At 34.5% G+C, this 22,775-nt stretch overlaps 1 protein-coding gene across 2 annotated transcripts in view; it reads right to left on the bottom strand.

The window, feature by feature from the left end:
* Positions 1-1,663: 1,663 nt before the first annotated feature.
* The window catches only part of AP3B1 (adaptor-related protein complex 3, beta 1 subunit), a 318,221-nt gene continuing 297,109 nt past the window's right edge, over positions 1,664-22,775 (bottom strand). For both annotated transcript variants that reach the window (XM_011959213.1, XM_011959211.1), the window contains exons 25-27: positions 19,754-19,851; positions 14,463-14,601; positions 1,664-2,391 (exon numbers count right to left, since the gene is read on the bottom strand). In XM_011959213.1, coding sequence (XP_011814603.1) covers positions 2,238-2,391; positions 14,463-14,601; positions 19,754-19,851 — 391 coding nt within the window. In that variant the 3' untranslated portion in view covers positions 1,664-2,237. The remainder of the gene's footprint in view (positions 2,392-14,462; positions 14,602-19,753; positions 19,852-22,775) is intronic.

Here is a 22,775-nt window from a genome sequence, read left to right as displayed (position 1 = left end):
CTGAAATATACTATGAGAGCCATTCTTCAAGATTGGTGTACATAAAATGTCCCATTAAGTGAACATTAAAATGAAAAAATATAGCTAGAATTAAGAATTCAACATTGACTAACTCGACTCAATGGAACAATTTAAAGATAATCATGGATTATGATAAAGTTAAAGGAAATAGGAGGCAAGGAACTCTGAGTCACCACACCACAAAAGAAAAAAACCCCAAACCTTTAACTTGGGGCTTTGGTCATTTTTCTGTTTTACGTGAAAAATATTTTAATGATATTAAGCTACTAGTGTTAAAATGGTTTCAGCTGGTAGTGCACATTACCATCGATACATACCGTTTGCTGGTTCACACTACATTATATTATTGATTTAGCATAATTTCAAAAGTTAGCAGCCAAAAATAACTTAGCCAAAAGTAAAGTCCTAATGAAATTTCCTTAGTTTAAAAAAATACAAATGTGTGACCTATATTTTAAAGATGAGTGCCCTGATTTAAGGAAAAATAAGACTTCTCAATCACAACATACACTTTCCCTCTGCCTGAAGACAGCATGGATAATTTTTTTTTTTCTTCAGAAAACAGGTATTAAACCTGTCAAATTCTGTCTAACATTTCAAAAAGTTATTGACTTAAAATTCAAAGTTATGAAGCTCTGAGTAATACGTCTAATATGGAAATGCCAACGACCTGCGATTGCTGACGGGCATTTGGGTGTGTTACCACAGCGCCCAGGCTCCAGAGGGAAGTGGAACGCGTGGCTTCTGTACATTACAACAGGAGAGAATGTACACATGGTACAAAATTGGTACAGAATGTCCATGTGGCTTGTGTACATTGCACTTCTGTACATTCTCTTCCCGGAGATTCAGGGCTCTATTTCTGGAGCAGGAAAATTTAACAATTTTGTTTACTCTTGTCATCTCACCAGATTGAAAATTTAAATAATTTTTCTAGTCTGTTTTGTTCTTCTCAATATGTATGTGCCAAGAAAACACCATTCTTTTCTTTTAATGCTTCAAGCAATGTATAGTCACTTCCTTTTTACTTTTTAAAAATAATTATGTATGTGGCTCTATACAAAATGAGTAGCTTATACTACCTGAAAGTCCATTACCTTGCATCAAAAAGGAAGTAAAATTTCAACTGGTTTTAAAAAGGTACAAAAGTATTAGAAAAGTTCTGTGATTATAGAACAACCTTAAAAACAGTAACTTAAGTTAGCAAATAAAATAAATACTCTAGGGAAAGATGCTAATATGTCGATCATATAACTAGTTTTAAAAATTTCTGTAAGTTTATGCTAGTTTCCAAAGTTGGGCATAAGGAAAAATGATATTCAAAGAATTTATTCAGCAGGCCACGTAATCAGATACCTACTACTAATAGATCAAAACTACCTAGAAAGAGATGTTTATTTTGCAACATGAAGATTTTTGTTTATGTTATTAAGTACACCAATTTTTTTTTCCCTTAGCGTAAACTATGCTATAAGTAGAAAATTTATTTGGTTTGGAAGTGGTTTTTCTTTTACTAACTAAACCACATTGCTTCTCTGCATAATGTAACACTCAAAATACTCACTTTAAAATAAGAAAACTTTAGCACATGAACTTCGGGATTATTAATAGTTTTTCTCAATAAAAATGCAAAGACAAATAGGATTCATATGCTAGTTTATTTATCTTATTATTGAGAGATCACTTCATGACGACAGTTATCAGTAATCAATTACAATATCAAGAAATTCAAAGAACAAAATCTTGCAGAGACCATGTTTTTTTGTATTTGGATTTAAAAAGTATGTGATCTCATTTTCACATACCAAGCTGAGAGGCCATTTAGACTATTTCATTGCTAATTTTTGCTTACTGCTGAAGGGAAGATGATTTCCAATGAACTTTAAATATCTCCTCATGTCTACCATTGTCGAAAAAGAGAAAGAAGACGAGGAGGCCAAAAGCAGCAGCAGGACAGAGAAAACGCCACATGGATTCAAGAGTTGAGATAACTGACAGTAAAATATATGCTCTTTGGTTAGCAAAGCGAAAAGGGGGAAAGTATTGCATACATGATAGATACACACTAGCATTCTAAAGCAGGAGACAAGAATGTCAAGAGTGTATTCTTCCCCCACTGCCAGATGGAAGGGCCATTATTATAAATGAAAGGCAGCAGTAGTGGATGCCAGGCACTTTTGTTGTGTGCCAGATTCTGAAGTCCAGATGTAAGCAGGTTACCCCTGAGACAGGACAGGCTTCAGTTCCCGCAGCAGAACAGAACCAATCACAGTTTTCTCAGTGTTTATGATAAGCTGGGCTGTAGAGCCTTCCTTCAGTTCCACTGTGACTAGCATCAATGACCCACTGTGCACAGTTTTAGCTGCAAACCTGGAAGAAAAAAAAGAGACCTTTTATCATGAGATGGGGAGGGAAAAGGAGATAGCATACATTCAAACAGGATTAAAATAACTCTTTTATGTCAAATGAAATAATTTGCTGCAGGCTCCCTACTGCCAAAAACCCAAAGCCAAGCATTCTTCTGAAAAATCAATAAACTGTCCAGCCCATGCTAACCACAAGCAGGTAATTTTAGTGCACATTTAAAACAGAACAGAAAAAGGAAGTCTATTTTACTTATTAGTTTAAACAATAGATGCAAGTGAATAATTCTCCATTACAATATATTTGAGAATCATTCATCCACTTGGTATTTAACATTTCACCATGCATAGAGCCATTTTAAATAAGCCATTGTATTTTTATTTTTAAAACATGTTAAGAAAAGGTACCTTTCTCAAAGAGCTTCAAAATTTAACTCCTCACATCTGAAAATGATTATGTAATAAGTTAGATAATTTTATGTACATTATAAAATTCTTACTAAGTTCCACTGAATTCACTCATGTAAAAATATTCAAATTAAATCTCTAATGTTAATGATATGAAACAAAATCACGTCACAGCTAAGTGCAACCTCATGCTTCCCTTTTTCTTTGTTTTTAAATGTTTAGAACATTAGATTTTTCTTTTTGCTTTAGAGTGTAATAGAGGAAACTTGAGGTCTCATGCTCTACTTCTAAATTCCAAGACATGAAGAACCTACTGATTACATGGAATTAAAAGCAAAACTAGCCTTTTAAGCACTGCAATTGACTGAAAAGCCGTTGCAGGCACAAGGAACTTCTGTCAATCCTGCTAATTCATTCTGCATGCACAGTTGAGCCTCAGGGTTGTGAAGGAAGAGAACAGGAACCTCCCAAGCCTCCATTTTCCACATGGAGCATGTTCCACACACTTTTTGGGGGAGGGGGTTTGATTGCAGGGATGACTGGAGAAAAACAAAGTTGCTGCACATGAGCTTTTGAAAACACTAACAAGTGTAGAGCGGGTCTGTGACCTGCTGTGACCCCACTTTGCAGGGCCAATCCCCTTGCCCCTTTCTATATGACACGTGTCTGAATCTGAGCCATCTGCCTCAATTTGCGCAACATCTTCAGCCACAATGGCACCCAGTTAGCCCTGACAACAGCTCACAATACATAAAAATAAAACTGCCGCGCTAACAGCACGCTGTGGGCTATTCAAGTGCAAACCAACTGGTCAGTGTCTCATGTCTGACAATTAGCATGGGCCTTGCACAGAGCCCACGGTGTCCACAGGGATCTGTTTAATTACCATCAACATAAAAGAGGGAGTTTATCAGGAGACACTCAGAAAAACTTCACTCCCGACTTAATTAAAATATTAGCCACTTAAGCAGGAAGCAGATTCTCTTTAAATGAAAAGTAATTTCTTTTTTGGGTTTAAAAAAAAATAACATCAAGATCTCATAACATATTAATTTTTTTGAAACCAAACAAGCCATTTTTGGACAAATAAAATCGAGAACTAGGTTTTCCAACAATAATTAGAATAATGTATCAAAACCAAAACAGATATGCGAATTCTAAATTTCAAATATTATAAACACTTTAAGTTGTGTTTTAAAATGTGAGCTAATGGGTTATCAATAAAATATGTTAGAAAATCTTCCTAGTCATTTATTTGTGAACTCTACAAGCATGCTGAAAACTTCCAAGGAATCTGACAGAGCAGTGTTCCTACTGAGAGAAGCAATTGTAAGTAACCAGTTTAGGAATATAAATCGTACCAATGTTTTTAAAGAGGTTTTTATAAACCTCTTAACACACACATCCATCTGCTTTTCAGATGTACACATGGGAGATTATGAACTAGGTACCTCAATTTCATCTTTGAGAGAACATAAAGATCACCAGCCCCAAAATAATCTCTCTTTTCTAAGGCTCCTCACAGGTTTATGCATTTCTTTTGTCTACATTTTTCAGGCTCTTCTGCTTCATAGCAGAATGCTGTTTCTATATTCCTGTTAAACCAAGTCACCAAAGGATATGAGGTGGCTCTATTTCCCCATTCATTTATGCAACTTTTCCCACACATTTGGTCATCACATGTGTGATTCACTCAACAAATATTTCAACAGAGGTCCCTATTTCTGACAGGGTTATAATTATGTAAACAATAGTCTTATTAGTCCCTTTATTTACTTAACACTTGTGCCTTGGGACCATAGAGAAGGAGATTATGCCTGAATAGGAACACAAAAGCACTGTTGTTTGAATTTCAGGGTTGCACAGCCCCAAGGCACATTTTATCTCTTTTCTATTAAAAAACTTAGAGTTAATGCTACAATTAATATAAAGTTGGCAGAGACAAATGTCAATTTTGGTGTCAGTGTGTTGACAGAGATTAGAATTAGTATCTTGGACATGTTTTTGAAATCCTATTGCCACAAAATTCTCAGTACTATACAGAATAGGGGTATGAAAGAAAAGAGGCATTTGCTTACACTGCAGTGGAAACACGCTAAGCAAATCATCCTAGCAACAGAATCTGCTAGCTGGTGTAAAAGCTACTGCCTTTATTAACTAGGTCTCTATGTTCTAGTGGGCACAACTGGTGGAAGCAATGTTTTAAAGCAGAAGACTAGAAGATCAGATGTTCTGACATTCTCATTTCACAGTTCAGAAAGGATATATTTAATTGGAACACAGCATGATCAAAATTGGTTTGTTTTGGCCCTCGGAAGGCAAAAACCACCACCCCAGATTTATTCATCATTTAACTCCTGCACAGGCTATACTTTAACAAACATGCAAAAAATAGTTATGGAAAGAGTACTAATTAATAAGTAATAGCTAGCTAGCTTTGGGATGTCAGAAACATTGATTATAAAGTCAGGGTGGGTCAGATATTTACATACTAAACCTAATGGCTGGCATCAGAACCCCTGTATTTGGCCTTGAACTAAGATCACACTGTGACAAAATTTTTTCAAAAGGCATGAGAAATTTTTGATCACTATAATGATGGCAGCAGCTATCATTTGTTAAGCACTGTGTTCTGGCAGTGGGTTCTAAGCGCTTCACTGGAATTATTTCATTTAACCCTATGAGGCAGCTCACTTTATAGATGAGGGAAATGAGGCCCACAGAAGCTGAAGGACTTCCTCAGGGCCACACACCAAATTTCTGGTTGAGCAGAAATTTGAACCTAAGCGTTCTGATTCCAGGTCACCCAAATTCTCTTCATACATACAAAAATACACTCTTAATAATTTGTTTTTATCAGTCAATAAAGTTTTTCCTATTTACCTAATATGCACACAATTATTGCGCCAAAAACATTAAGAAGGAAGAGTCCTCTCTTCACAAATTGTTTACTTGACTTTACAGTAATGTGTTACTCAAAGCATGCTGACTTGATTCTTCATCATATTTTAAATTTCTGCCTTTAAATATTTAAAACATTTTAAATATCCCCTACTCTCCTCTCCCTAAAGAGACACCAGCAGTGAAAAATACAAAGCCTTTTTGAATGGAGCTGTAACACAGGGAGGGACTACAGGGAGACCAATCAACCTCGAAAAGCAGTAACACCACAAATGAGAACAAATAAGTGGGATGACAGTTAAAGATGTATTGCCTATGTATGACGGGCTCCATGTTATTAAAAGGATACCACCTAGATATTTTTCATTTGATTATACCACCAACCACTTGCTGTTTGTAATCACCAACTGAGAAGGTAAAACTGTTTGGCTATATCTGTATTTCATCTTATTAAATGTCTCCTTGTCTATTATCTCCAGCAATTGATATTTAATCTTTGAAGCCTATAAGAAAGAATTCTTAAGATTTACAAAAAAGACAGAATAAGCTGGTTGTCAAAGCTAAATTAAAAAAATGTTTCACTCTTCTTAAAAAGTTATTTTGTCTTAACTATAGTCGGAATTATAAAAACAGACCAAATAGCAACAACAAATTTGAAAAAAAATCTATTATCTATAATACACAGATTTATTCCCCATGTACTTAAACTATACTTTTTAAGATTTGTGACAAACTGGCTATAAATCATAAATGTTCTTTGTTAGAAGGAGAAGAAATCCTATAACTCAATTGTTCTAACAATTAAAATTAACAGTACAAAATGAATTTAAAAATATTTATCTGAGAGGCTGCATCAGTCTCCAGGGTAGTCACAAACATAACATTTTTTACACAGAATCAGATTTGCTATACTTAATGCAACAGCTCTAAGACATGCTTTTTCTTCTCTTGGATAGTCTTCCTGGTTTCTGATTTTTCTATTTCTATTCTGAGTTCAATTTTCTTGTGCTTTCTGTTCTACTGGTTACCAGAAGCTGTGACAATGACCCACTCAGGCTAAAACTTTTTTTTTTTAACTCTGTACATGAAGCCTTCAATTACTGCCTGCTGAAGCAGACAGAATCCTATTAGTAAGAAAGACGATCACAAGATGCAGTGCCCTGCCCTAGCTGTATAAAAATAATTAGTCCAAAGTTGACAAATGTGTAATGAAGTCGCACAATCATTACATGTAAGAAATACTGGTTTGAATAAGCCTCCTAAACATCAATACCAAAGAATAGTGATTTGGAGCGCTATCTGCCAAAGGATTTAAAATTATAAATCTTTATTACCTTGAGTTAATATAGTAGAACATTTTAAACAGGCAGAGAATTTGTAAGTTGTAAAAAATTCTATTTTGTTGACTATAAAATTGCATTTTAAAGTTAAACCATTACACTATTGAATTAATAGTGAGGGACCAAAAAAAGCATTTACACGTGATTTAGGTTTAGAGAATTTACACAAAGCAATGTATTTTTCCCAATTATTTAAAAAATCACCTAACAATATTGTAGTCTTTTCCTCTAACGTTCAAATGAGAAAAGTTAAAATAAAAAATAAACAACCACTATAATTTAGGACTCTAGTTTCTACTCTAATCTTCAGAGATGGTATAAAAAATTATTCCCCACACTATCAGGCCAATGATGCATTCTCTTTCTTCATACAGGAAAGCTAAAAAATCTAAGTGCCCTTGCCTAAAGAAGACATAAAACATCCCAGTTATTTCAGAGCATTTCTGGTTTGTCTGGTTGGGGTGTGGTGAGATGGGGTTAATAAGAGAAAACTAATAGTAAAACAAATACATTCTTACCCCATTCTCTTTGATTCCTTACAAAATTGTCAACCCAGAAGGAAAACCATCAAGAATACCTTTCTTTCAGTTTTACATGAAACAGTTATAGATTCCTATTAGTAAAATGGTTGCATTAGAGGACATTAAATGGTGAACTTAAATAGAACTTAGAGAATGTTTTAAAGTAAAATTCAGCTGTGCAGTTTGGTTACTTCCGAAATATCCAAATATGCTTTTTGTGTGAAAATTAACTGAGGTCCTCATTTGTTTGTCAATGAAATGATGCTCAGGGCCTGCAGAGTTCAAAGCAGTCAGATAAAAAGCAGTGCTGTCCTCTAGTGGACAGCCACCAACCTGAGAAAGAACTGTTTGGATGATTAAGAGGTTCCACAAATCTTCAGTCCTGTTTGAGACTCAAAATTTGTCATATGGTAGAAAAGACCTAAGCCTGATAGTTTTATACTTAAAACTGTTTATACAATGTTTCTGTTTATACAATGAAGAAGGCTGACAGTAGTATCAGGACTTATAAAATTAGGGCAACAAGGCATCCAATGTTCTTTGAAAAGCAAAAATTCACTGGAGAATTATAAATTCTCCAAAATTACCCAGAATTTAAATTCCATATAGTTAGCACGAGAGAAGAAAACAACTAATAAACAAAAACAGTAACTCAAAAGTTAATAAACCTAAGAATGGAGAAAGGGAAATATTAGAGACCCCATCAAAAAGTATCTTGGCCATTTGTGTTTGCAACCCTAGCACTAGCAAAATCTGTCACAAAGGTCTCCAAAAAAATACTAAGTGAAGGAGTTACACATTATAGATCTTTTTAAGATACCAAAACTAATGTGTACCAGTATTTCCCCTATTAACAACCTTTAAACAGGTATGTAATAACAGTGATTAACTGGGTGAGTTTAAGGCCTAGAAATGAAACAAGTTGGCCAGGCGTGGTGGTGCATGCCTGTAATCCCAACACTTTGGGAAACCACAGTGGGAGGATTGCTTGAGCCCAGGAGTTCAAGACCAGCCTGGGCAACATAGGGACACCCTGTCTCTACAAAAAAAAAAAAAAAAAAAAAAAAAAAATTAGCTGAGCATGGTGGCAGGCACTTGTAGTAATAACTACTCAAGAGGCTGAGGCAGGATTGCCTGAGCCCAGTTCAAGGTTGCAGTGAGCTATAACTGTGTCACTGCACTCCAGCCTGGGCAACAGAGTGAGACCCTATCTTAAAAGAAAAAAAAAAACCAGAAATGAAACAAGTTGTTCTTTACCTGTACTTGAATTAAATAATAAGACTTTTGTTTTAAACCTGAAATAAACTGTCTTTATGTGTGTTGATAAATTAAAAAGTTGACTGCCTGGTTGCCAATGGATACACTGTTCCACTCACAGCACCAGACTTTCCTAATAGTTAAGGACCTAGTGACAATAGTAAAACAACATTTATTCGACTAAGATTGTAATTATCCACAAGTTGCATACGGTAAAAGCTTGCAAATTTAAAAAGTGACAGGATAAACAAAATCCAAATTGCTAATTAAGATATATGGGACGGGGGATGAGGAAGTGGGGAAGGAATATCAGTAGTGAATACAAGTTAATAATGAAAGTTGCTCCAGAATCTTACTGAATAATAAGCTAAGAATTAAAATAGAATCATGGCAGAGACAGGGCATTCTGTCTTCAATCAAATATCACATTTTCTCCTCAGAGGGTTAATTTGTGGTTCATGAAAGGACAAAATGAGTAGGTAAGTGTGACAACCTTTTCAACAATATTATTGTATACAAACATGAGGATTTCTGACTGCGGGTGAAAATGTGAGATGGCGGAGACATACACAGTTATGGTCTAAAACTGTTTTATAGACACTGCTCTAATGTACTCCCGGAATGGACAATACACTATCTTGCTGGAGCACTCTGGGATATGTGTAAGAAAAATTAAACCAAACATCTCATCTACTGGCATCCCTTACTGACTAATCGGGAAAAAAGAAAACATATAAACATAGGGAAAAGTATTTTGAAATGTGTCATGTGGCAATACAGCTTGATAATTCAGGGCAGCCTCAAACTGTGGACTTTGGAACATTTGCCTTCTAACCACTTGGAGTGCTGCCTAATATAGAGATTCCTGGGCTCTGTCTCAGATTTACTGAAGCTGGGTTTTGGGGTGGGTTCCAGAAATCTGAGTTTTACACAAACTCACATGATTTTTTGGTACAGAAAAACCTTAGCGATTTCGGAGCGACAGGTTTTTCATTTTCTGCTTTTTGGCCACTGCACTTACTCCTTAGTGCTGTTATCAGAGGACATGCAATGTAATAAAAGCAAGGCACCTCAGTTTCCACGACCCTGAACACAAACCTCCTTCCTAAACCCTTTCTGGATATTTCACAGAGAATCACAAGAAAGTTTTCCTGGCCCTGAATGAACCGGGATCCCCACAACTAACGCCTCTAATCTCCTACCTTCGAACACATGAGGTCTTGCAGTCTATTCATCTACTGGTTTAATACTGTCCATTTTGCCCTTGGGATACACTTTATTTATGTATTCGTTTACCACTATTGTCTTAAGTAATATGCATTAAGACCTTCACCATGTATCGTATATCTCATTAAAATAAATTTGAATATCTTACACAGGAAATGAAGATATTCAGCTATATATTTAATAAATGCTTTTTGATGATGACATAAATTCTCATTTTTGTAATACTCCTTATCATGCATTAACAGTAATTTGGAAAACAGCAGATTGACACAATGACCATAATTCTGTATCTCTCTCTCTTTTTTTTTTTTTTTTTGAGGTGGAGTCGCCCAGGATGGAGTGCAGTGGTGCCACCTTGGCTCACTGCAACCTCCACCTCCTGGGTTCAAGCAATTCCCCTGTCTCAGTCTCCCGAGTAGCTGGGATTACAGGTGCCTGCCACCACGCCTGGCTAATTTTTTTTGTATTTTTAGTAGAGACAGGGTTTCACCATGTTGGCAGGCTGGTCTTGAACTCCTGACCTCAAGTGATCTGCCTGCCTTGGCCTCCCAAAGTGCTGGGATTATGGGCGTGAGCCACCATGTCCAGCCACTCTGTATATCTCAATAAGATGATTTTGTTCTCAAAGAGCAAGTTTTTCAAGTAAGTACAACAGAAATGAAGATGAAGTTGAGTCTCTCAATAGTATACTTTTGGCTCTGATCCTCTCACTCATTTAGAAAATTACAACTAAAAATCATATAATCTAATCATAGATCTGCTTTCTCAATTGATCTTTAAAAGTGTTAATGAAATAAAAAATGTTTCTGGTTTCTGAAGTGAATTTCATAAAACCTGTGCTCATTTAATTGGCTTTTTCTTAATGAGGGCCATTTTCTGTTGCTGTGTTTGGAATCATTTTCTATTAAGTCTTCAATTAAAATTTGTACTTTATACCATTACATACTTCTACACATTAATAAAAAGGTTCACTTTTCCTTAGATAATTCTTATACTAAGTATTTCTTTACCTGGCATTTAATGTAAAAATGTATAAAATTTGAAGAGTAGTAGAAATAAAGTATTCCAAAATTAGGCAATGGAAACTCTATTCATTAAAGGGTTAGAATGAGTACACTAATTCTTATTAAAAGTCCTCTCAGAAAGAAAAGATCCTGAAAAATTAAATAGAACATAAACCAGCCAAGAGTAACTTAACATACTGGAAATTTTAATCTCTTAAAATACTAGTAGTAAAAATGCTTTTCATACTTGGTGTAAAAAAAAATAATCCTAAACTGATTACCATTAATAAATATTAGAGTGGCTTTGGTCCTACTCTTCATAAACTCAAAAACATAACTATCACAAAAGAATCAGGGAATCATTCAAAATCTCATAGGGATTTCAATTTTATCATTAGCAATTAAATAATATATAAACTTAGATATAGAAACATATTAATTCCACAGGGTAATATAATATGGAACACTTTAGTTAAAAACATTTATTTCAATAAAGTGGTAAACAGTTAATTTAGATTATTATAATGTAAACACTAATTCCTATTTCATTTTAAATGAAATTAAGGAAAGCAAAAAAAAAAACTGTACAAAAGTACAGTTTTATTAACAATTGTTTATTTTTGTTTTAATTGCTATTAGCAAAAAGAATGAGAAAAAGTGTTACACACACAGGATAATCATTTATGTCAGTTTCTGTATAAAAAATACAAATAACTTTAGATGTTTGTTACCTGGAAGCTTTCTAAACTTTAGAACATTATTACAGCCATACTTTAGCTATAAAAGCAAATATGAAATATTTTTCAATTCAGTATGTTGGGACTTGAGAAGCAAGTTAAGACAGTACAGCCTATTCTTAAGTATTTACAGGTATTTTACTGACTTTTGACTCTGTCGTAACTTGGGCCCTCCCCCAGGTTACAGAGCCCAACACCAGGCCACTGATGATGGGGCTAGAACAGAAAAGCCTCAAGACACTGTGGATGAGTATGAGGAACACGAACATTAAGTTTGGGTTCAATCTCTGCATTCCAAAGTCAAATATAAATGGTTCTTAGTTGTGTGTCTCCTCTGCATTAGCATGGACAATTGAGAATTGACTGTAATTTTAATTTAAATCATTTGAGCAGGTATTACAGGTACTACGTTCCAAACCAGCAAGACAAGTTACTGGCAAACTATCTTTAATAATAATTATACAACTGTGCTAAGGGTCCCTTTAAGTCTATCTCCCAATAGGAAGATAGCTTTCATTTTATGTGGCTTTGTAACTTCACTTTTCTTCTTCTTTCTTTTCTCTTTTTTTGAGACAGGGTCTCGCTCTGTCACCCAGGCTGGAGTGCAATAGTGTGATCACAGCTCACTACAGCCTTGACCTCCATGGGCTCAGGTGACCCTCCCACCTCAACTTCCCAAGTAACTGGGACCACAGGCATGTGCCACCATGCCGGGCTAAATTTTATATTTTTTGTAGAGACAGGGTCTCCCTATGTTGCCCAGGCTGGTCTTGAACTCCTGGGCTCAAGAGATCTGCCCACCTTGGCCTCCCAAAGTAGTGGGATGACAGATGTAAGCCACCTTGCCCAGCCTTGACATTTTTTCTTCTAAGAAACAAAAATCTAGACAGCTGCCATTGCTTTCAGAAAAGTTAAAAACAAACAAACAAACAACCCAAAACAACTTATACATAAAACAAAACTAAACTAGATGTTCCAACATAAACAGTGGCTACTCTATATCTTTTTGTACATTACAAAAGAACATATTAAAACAAGACTGCAGTATTGCTGGATACTAGGTGTTTCAGGTAAAATTTCATACTGAAGAAGTTATAGTTGATAATACGGCATTTAGGTGTTTTAGTAAATTCAATAATTCCAAGGACCCATAAATAAAACAAAACAGTTTCTGTTAGAGAATATTACCTAGGAAAGTGGAAAGAAGTATTTAAAGCAGAATAAAATTAAAACAGGAAAACTCAAAATCAAAATATTTATTTTCACTGAAAAGGCTTTTGTTTACTCTTTTCCCCATTGAACAACATTAACTGATAAATAAGTTGTATTTTTGTGATGGTCTGTATCATGGCCTTACATCCATTTTCTTATTTTATCACCACCCTACGTGAGATAGAGCTTGTCATAAATTAAGAAATGAAAGCACAAGACCTCTTGAGCAACTTAAGAACCCTATGTTCGTTTAAAAAAACAGTACAAGATAAATCTATTTTTAAACTAGTACATGCAGTTTTTATTCTGCTGTGATCAGTTCAGTGAAGTCAGGCAACTATGAATACAGTAATGGCAGATCAGCTCTTCTGAAGTCAAATCTAATGTTCTTTCATAGCTATCACAGAATTTCATTTCAGTCCTCCCCCACTTTTTTTTCCTGCCACCCATTTCCAAACACATGAGGAATGTAAAACGCGTAAGAAGTTACAACTTTCCCAAGATGACCAAGACAATTAGTGGCAGAGTTAGGTCTAAAACCCAAATCACCTGTAGCATTTTTCATATGGGGCCTCTCTTACTCCTGTGCTAACTAAAAAAAATGGTTTTTAAGGTCTGCGGGCCTTCCCTTTGATGCTAAATTTGTTTTCCATGATTCATAATTATATAAGAAATGGCACACTAAATATACAGGGCGTAGATATTTTTAATGGCAGAAGTATGTCTGCCATGAGATGCTTTGCAACAAATTCCCTTAAGCTCACACAGGACTATGCAATCACCAAATGGGTAAGAGATAATTATTTTTATCTTTACATTCATTTAAAGCCATGGGCATTCATAAAAATACAAGAGGGCAAACATTAATCACATTTTCTGCTGCCTTTCAGGACAAATGACTTGGATCTCATATTTCAGATGCCTGGTGATGGAAAATATTACTAGTCTAAGAAACAGAAGCTGTATTTACCCCCATGTTGGTCATCTAGCAGCACTTTATTTACTGCAAGCAGTCTTAGGGGATGGCTATAAAAAGGAAATCTGTATGTAGTACCCAAACTTCCTCTCTTTCAATTAAAAAAGTCCAACTATATTGCTTTATAGAATAGTTCTTCCTGGACATCTACTGAATCTGGTGAAATAAGATAAACTCTCAACCATTTCATAAAGGGTAATTTTATAAATTACCAAGGTATTATAAAATGTGAATATGCTCTGTATATCTTCCAGGAAAGACCATACCAGTATGACAAGGATGCTCTGAGAGGGAAAAGACAGCCTTAATGCAAAGCAATAAACAACTATACCATCAGGAAAAAAAAGGGAGTGTGTGTGTGTGTGTGTGTGTGTGTGTGTGTGTGTGACACATGTTTAGGGGTTATTATTTCCAAAGAAAACAATGAATTTAAAATTAGATATTTATACATACTCAAGTCATCTCCACCTCCACACTGTGTGTTAGTGAACCCACCTGTGTATATTATCCTGGCCCGAAGGGACTGCACCTACATTGGCTATATTAACAACCTTCTGAAAGATCACAGAGGGAGTGAAATTCTGTGGTGCAGCAATGATTACAGCAGAAGTTTCATTCATTCCTGTTAGCATTCCTGTAAAAGCAAAAGAAGGCTCCCTTTTACTAATATCTTTTTGAAAATTACATTTACATAATTTTAAGCTCATGGCCAAAATTTTAACTTTTTTCAACAAAAGAAACACCACTTTAGGATGCAATTTACAAGATAATTATAAAACTAAAACAATATGCAATTGTTTCAAAGATTTTTTAAAAATCCTCATTGTATAGGAAAATGTGTAAAAATGCAGTTAAAAATCACTCAATAAATCTAAGTATGATAGGATAAAAACTTAGAATCACAAATATGAAATATTAATTTCAGTCTCTTTAAAATATACTCAATCTGGGGTTTATGCAAACTAGTAAGCTTTTACTTCTTAATAATATATAAATGTATTTATTACTATTGCTATTTTTTTCTATTCATTCAAAGATCTCTCATTGCCAAATGTTGCATGAGAACACATCAAAGTAATTCCAGTATAACTAGCAACAATACCTGATAAATGGCCTCAGTATGACAGATCCAAGTTATCTCAACAGTGACTGGAAGTCACTGAAAATGTACAAGTATTCAGGCTATACTTAGAGATAAAAGTACTTGCCTAGTGAATGAAACTATAGTTGCTGACAAAAACACAGATGGAAATTTCTGAAGCAAAAATTTGAAAATGAAGGAAAAAATGAGAATCAAAACTCTTAAATCCCAGGGACGTTTCAAATAATATTTAGGAAAGAAATTAAGTTAAGCAAAAGCATGAAAAAAACCATACAGAGTCAATGCAAGACATGCCATTAATATTCAGATCTCCGGTAAAAATGTTCAGTGAACAAATTCAGCAACGTACCAAACACTTCGAACAAATATTGAAATTTAGTACCCAGGTTAAAAAACACATTAATTACAACAAATGCCATCTATTTGGATCTGTGATATAAGTCATAGACATCTAATGGCATCTATTAAAACCAGTAACTTTGAGATATTTGATATGTGCACAGTAGTTTACAAAATTGATGAAAATAGTAAAAATCTGATTTCATGTTTTCAAAAGACCCTGCACCTTCAGGCATATATATCTAATTTTTAGTTATTTATTGCAAATGAAACCTAAAATTTAAAAGAATCCCTATGATTAACAGTATGAAAACACTAAAGCCTAACACTGTGAAAAGACTTTTGCCGTCAGTTAGAAAATAAAACTATCTAGCTTCTAACAATAAGCATTTTTTACTAACCACTTTCAAACTCTGGGAACACTATGTTCTGTCTTAGACCGTTTAACTTCAATATTAAGCAAAAGCTTTAAAAACTATACAAACAGTCAAACACTGCTTTTAAGTAAAGCACAGTGGCTGACATAACACTGCTGAGAGATGTGTGTACTCATTTAGGATTTAAACCTTCTCCATTAAGCTCTATTGAAGAGCAACTGCTGAATAAATGAATGCAACTATGTTTATGTTAAAAGCCTGTTTCCCGCAGCATGTAATTAAAGGAAATGTTGTACAAAGCCAGTACTTTTGTCAAGCTCCTGTAAATGGAAAGATGGATAGCACTCAGAGAAGTGAATGCATTGCTTCATATTTAACCTTAACACTCTTGTCATTAATGGTTTGTCTAACTTGTTCTATAAAAGACAAGGTACTGCTCCATTGAAGTAAAATTAAAAAAATCAACTAAACCATGCTTTTCAGAACAGAAGATTCATTATCGTCAGCTAATGTATTGGCATAAAGCAAAGTAACATCCTATCAAGTAAGGCACACATTCAATCTGCCTTCCCACCCCCCTTTATTTTTAACTCATGCTGTTTTATTGTTATAGGCAATTTGTACCACTCAGCATGACAGTGTAAACTGAATCAAGATTAATTTACATGCAAAAGAACACTTAGGAGAGCAGCATGGTAAGCAAATGTATTGTCTCGATTGCTGAGGTGGAAAAAGAACCTGGAAAGAAAAAAAGGTGCCCTAATTAAGGGGCATCAAATATGATTGCTTATGGTAGTTAAGGGCCAGAAAATAGTAAATGTCTGACCATTTAAAGAATTAGCATCTTGCTAGCTAGGAACCCATAAGATGGATGCATAAATCATAATAAAATTAAGTAAACATTTTAGGTTTCTTAAACCAGAGATTTTTCTAAATGAAAATATATCAGGTATTCTCAAATTAACAAGAAAGAAAAACAAGCGAAGGTTTCATTAAAAGTTTCTCCTAAAAAATAATACTTTAACACACTGTAGAGCCTGTCATATATAATAAAAGTAAAATCACTGGGAAAATATTTTAAAATTGTCAGGCTAAATAATTTGTGGCTTTATTAGAGTCTATCTAAATTTTGGTGAAGGCAGTAGATAGCACTTATTTTAGGCTAATCAGCTGTAATTAACTGCTAAAAGGCAAACCAAATAATGTAAAAAAAATAAAATTCAAAAAAAATTTCTAAGTTTTAGATTTGTAATTTAATTCACAAGAAGAAAATGAATAAAAATTCAAAAAATTTTCTAAGTTTTACATCTGCAATTTAATTCACAAGAAGAAAATGAACAAGAGGAGGCATCGTAGAATAAGGCTTAGGCCTCTTGAAATTAAAACTGCGTGAAGAAACCAAATTAAATATTTTTAAGTAAAAAAGAGATTCCATGTTATTTTCTTACTGAAAGCATGTCACAGCTAGATCATTAACTAATTCTGCAATGCTTGAAACTCATAGCAATGAAATAAATCATGCCTCTGATGGAGGCTTATATACATAACCATCAATACATAGAATAATCTTTCATTTACTACTTTGACTACCAATCTTATTATATATATAAAATATATTTAGCTATGAAACCCTAAATGCAACAACTGAGAAAAAGTGATAGATCATATTGCATATTAGAAATAAAACTTTTGTTTTTAAAAAATATTAACTTAAAATGCAATACTCTGTTAGAACCACTTTTATTTAATACCGTATACTTTTCAGTTATGTATATCTTTAGAATAAAAATGGAACCATTATTCCTCATGTTCCTTATTTATAATTTTTTCAGTTAAATTGAATTAACACATTTAACGTACTTCTTGAGTTTTAAAATGTGTCATATGAAATAAGATATTAATTATGTAAATCCTTTTTATTCAAGGTACAAAAATCAGTTAAAGCTGGTGTACCCCCACCCACACACACACACACCCCTTGAATTTACTTGCATTTTACCTTCCAGAATTTTGCATTGATAAAATCTGAGGAAACAGATTTTTATTCTGATTTAGGATTTTCTGTTAGCGAGAGATTTCTAGGTATCTTTTGTGGAAATAAGCTAAGTTCTTACTAGAGCAGTATAACAAATACATGTGTAAAGCTGAGGATTGAGACCTCTATCACCAAACCTGCTGAAACCTATAACTAAAAAGATGCTATTGAAAAGACTCTTTAAACCTGTGCTAAATTTGCCAGCATCAAGTTCCACATCAAAGAATGAATTCAGGAAGACAGAAAGAATGATACAGAAATGCCAAGAGACTTGCAAGGATTTACAAATACTTCATATAAACAAATTTTCAAATAGCTTTATTCAGAGTAGCCTTTCTGCTCTATTAAACATAGCAAACAGCTGCCAGATTTATTCAGACAAATAATCAACAACCATAGAAGTAAAATGGCAGAAGAAAAAGGAATTTTGGCAACAACTCCACAGAGGACCACAGCTATTCTCCAAGTGCACCTCTCTCATGCACTTAACGGTTCTGTATGGCTAGTCAGCGAAAAATCCCTCAGTCACAGCAGAGCACAAAAGATTTGATCGAAATATTAAGTATTCTAAACAAAAGCTGAGGGAGTGAAAGGGTATATAATAATCTGCTGTTTCAGATAACTTTAGCTGCACTTTTCAAAAAAAGAATATCCCCTTAACAATAAATGCGCCAACGCCTTATTCAGTCACCGTGTGCCACTCACCTTAGTTTGCTGAGCAGATGTAAAGCAGAGAGGCAGGCTTTAGCCAGCAAAGGGTAAGAATAGCAAATATAAGAATCAATTCAATTTGTCAATAGAAAAATAAAATCACAAAGATAATTTTCCTCTATAGCAATAATGAACTTTCCAAGAAATGCAAATCCAAAGAAAGATTTCATCGTTCTTTTTTATCACTTAAATAATGCCCGAGCAAAAATATTACTATTAATTTATGGCCTTGTATGAGATTTTCTTTTTGACACTGTGAATTGCAAAGGCTTAGAGTAAAAACAGTATCTTCAGCGTAATAATGGAGTGCCAGGAAGCATGCCCCTCTTCTTAGGTGTAGGTATTCATGTGTGCCTAGTACGTTCTGGAAGTTTGATGGGTATGATTTACTACCTCAAAATGAAGGGATCTTTGATAACACCCTCCACAGGAAAAAATGGCTGAGATTCACATAAAGTTGTAAAAACTGCTGACTACAGCATTTAAATATGCCTTAGTTTTATAAACGTTATCGTTAATTAAACACATAAAATCAGACAGTTATCTCCCCTTATTCACATATGAAAAAAAACCACCTCGCTTTTATTAGAAGGTATGTTTGACTCTGGGCCAACTACAGATATTAATATTTGCATTTTGCTGAAAATATTTTCTTTTAAAGTGCTTATTTAAAAAATGTTTCAGTTCTAATACGTTCTGACAACACAGTATTTCTTTAATATAGAATTAGGTCAAAAGAAACCAGAAGTATTTTAATGCCATAATTAGGACTTTGTTTTGAAGGGTAAGGTAGTTTAATGTGTGCAGGGACAAATACATTAGTAAGACATAAAAAAACAGTTCTATAATGAAAAAAATACACAAACATAACAATTATAGTGGTAGGACATTGGTAAAGTCCCCAATTCCTGGCACTTTCAATAATACAAAACCCATTAGTATATCATTGGGTTGACAAGCGACAACTCTCAGCATTGAAAAGGTGATTAAGAATTAATTTATCATTTTAAAGACATATTAATCAATTTTCAAGTGTGCCAGAAATATAGACAAACATCTATTTTTAAGGTTGTAAGTGCAAAGCATTAACAAAAATTGGAAGATTGTGCACTAATATCTGTTAATGGCTATGTATACATGAAAATTTGTTTTAGAGACTGTACAGGAATGAGCACATATTATTTGGTGTGCAAATTTCTAGTAAGTTGTAGACATCTCTCACCTTGCTCTTTCTTAAAATCTTTCTCTGACATGGCCACAGGTAAAAGCAGTTCTCCAACAGGTGGTTGAACATTAACACTGAAGCAATCATCCTTGGTACTGAAGAAAAACAATCAAAGCTGACTAAATGCTTCATAAATAAACATTCTTAATCCTAAGTAGCTAAATCAATGCAATGAAAGCATATGCTAGCATAGACAGTATAAGGTCTTTTTGGTTTAAATATCACAGCTAAAAAGGTTTAAACATTTTCCTGAACATTACTTGCAGAAAAATACATCTGTTTTCCCAATCAGGACTTTTTTAAAAAACAAAACTACGTAGGTATAGTAAATTATCCCATTTGAAAAATAACTTTAAAAAATTGCAGTAATTGTATGTAACCACTACCACCAGAGAAGCACTTCATGCAGCTTATAGAGAAGTAATATTTTATCTCTAGTTTGCATACATGTTAAAGTATAGAAGATGAAGTGCTTTAGTCTGAAACAGTTAAGATCTCTTTTTAAAAATATTAATTTTTAGTAAAGAAGAAAACAGAGTGACCATATTGTGTTTAGATAGGTGCTAATAAAGTAATATCTCATCTGCAAACTTGCTTTCCTTAAAAAAAAGAAATAGCCCTTATTTGCTAGTAGTGCTATTCATTGACATCATTGACCAACATGGTAAAAATTATTATTTCAAATGACAGGATATGAAGAATTTAAGAAAGCCAACCATGTTTGTTCTAATATCAGATAGAAAAACAATAAGTGCATTTACATAAGTCTCATGACATTATGATCAATAAAAAAATACTAAATTGTCTAAAAAATTTTTTAAAGTTAGATGTTTAGGGTTAGGTTGATGGGTGTATCCTAAATGATAGCAGTGTGTTTGGCTGCAAAGAAGCAGAAAATCCAATTAACAGTTTTTTGAGAAAAAGGCATTGATCGTTGATAATACAAGAAGTCTTAGAGTAACCAGTCACAGGCTCATTAAGTGGCTTAAAAAAGCCTTTAGAGGCCCAGATTCCTCTAGCTTTCCACTCTGCCATCCTTACTGTGTTGGCTTTCATCCTCATGGTTGCCACATAGCTGCTGTATCTACAGGTATCTAGTTTACATTCCACTGAAGGAAGGGTGGTGATGAGAGAGTGTTAAGTAACTGTGTCAACCAAATCTGCTCCTTTTTATTACAAAAGCAAAAGTTTTCAGGAAGTCCCACAGAGGAACTTCTACCTTCATGTTAGAACTGGATCCCACAGAGATGGTAGCTAGAGAAACAGGGATTGTGGATAAGAAATACTAAACATTAGATTAAGAAACACTGGAATTTATTCACGTGTGGGTAGAGACAAATGACATAATATAAAAAAAGAACATAAAATTCACTTTTATTTTATGCTATTATGTATTGTACTCTTGCAAGTGGCCTTATATTTTTTCCATATGTAGATTGTCCAAGGCAAACCAATAACTCCAATTTATTTGTCAATTCGATAAACACTTATTGAATGCAAACTTGATCCTATGTAGTGTGTGAATGTCTGGGGATTTAATGCCAGGTGAGATTGGCCCTTGAAGCTCACAAATCTAGTTGGAGGGAAAGAAATGATACTTACAATGGAATGGCAGGCACTACATTAGATATGTGGAAAGCATTCTGCAGGAGTGAAGACTGAGTTTACTTCCAAGAGGAGAAAGAGGGCATTCTAGGCCTGTACTTTGGGAATGAGGAGCAGACTAATATGTCAACAGAAGAGGCTGGGGACACATGGCAGAGTATCATATATAGTATGACCACTCATCCCAGTCCTCCCAGGAATAGCCCCAGTTTACAGCTGTTATGGAATCCTGTCCAGCTGGTGCCTACTTTCACTCTCTAAAGTATCCTGATATGTATGATAAAGCGTATGGTTACTTTACTCATATAACGAAGACAAGCGAGTTTCAGTGTTTCTTGAAGCAATGGGAAACTACTAGAGATTTTTGGCATAGGAAGGTAAATGGTCCCATTTATGTTTTAGAAACTCCAGTGGCAGTGGTAAGGTGGAGTAAGGGAGAAACCAAAGGCAGGTACATCAGTTAGGAGTCTAAATTAATAGTCTAGGCAGGGTTTTGATTTTTTTTACGCATTTACTGTGTGTTTTTTTACTTTAATAAAGCCTAAAAAGGATACTAAGAGACAGCATCTGTTATTTCAATTTTACTGATAAGAAAACTTAAAAGAAGTTGAACAATATGCCCAAGGTCACACAGCTAGTAACTGACAGCACTGGGATTTGAACCCAGGTGTATCTAACTTCAAAGTCCACATTTATTCCACTATAATATGCAACTTCCCCAGGGTGGGCAGCACTGGGCAGGGAGGAGATGGAGTACTTTATGGATATTCTAGAGTAGAAGGAACACACCTGGTGATGAATGGAGGGAAGAAACTTCACACCTTCTAATGTGAACAACTGGGTGAATGACAATGTGTTGAAGGAGTTTGGGGACTTAAAGAAAATGATTTGGCTTTCGCCACATTATATTTTGAGTACTGAGTTACCCATGAAGAGATACTCAGCAGATAAATGGAAATACAAATCAAGAATCTGGAGAGAGACTAGCTGTGCATAGTGACATGTGCTTATAATCCTAGCTATTTGGGAGGGTGAGCTGGGAAGATTGCTTAAGCCCGGGAGTTTGAGACTACAGCGAACTATGATCATGCTACTGCACTCCAGCCTAGGTGATAGAGTGAGACCTCATCAAGAAAAGAAAGAAAAGAAAAGAAAAGAAAGGAAAAATAAAATAAAATAAAAGAGAAAAGAAAAAAGAAAGGGAATCAGGAGAGAGGACAGGGCAGTACGTAAGAGTCTGGAAGCAGTAAGAATGGTGTAAATGCATGAAAAAAATGCTCATCATCACTGGCCATCAGAGAAATGCAAATCAAAACCACAATGAGATACCATCTCATACCAGTTAGAATGATGATCACTAAAGTCAGCAAACAACAGGTATAGGAGAGGATGTGGAGAAATAGGAACACTTTTA

This window comes from Colobus angolensis, unplaced genomic scaffold (genome assembly GCF_000951035.1).
Source record: "Colobus angolensis palliatus isolate OR3802 unplaced genomic scaffold, Cang.pa_1.0 Scaffold49, whole genome shotgun sequence".
Classification (NCBI taxonomy): Eukaryota; Metazoa; Chordata; class Mammalia; order Primates; family Cercopithecidae; genus Colobus; species Colobus angolensis.
This window is presented reverse-complemented; position numbering and strand designations above follow the sequence as displayed.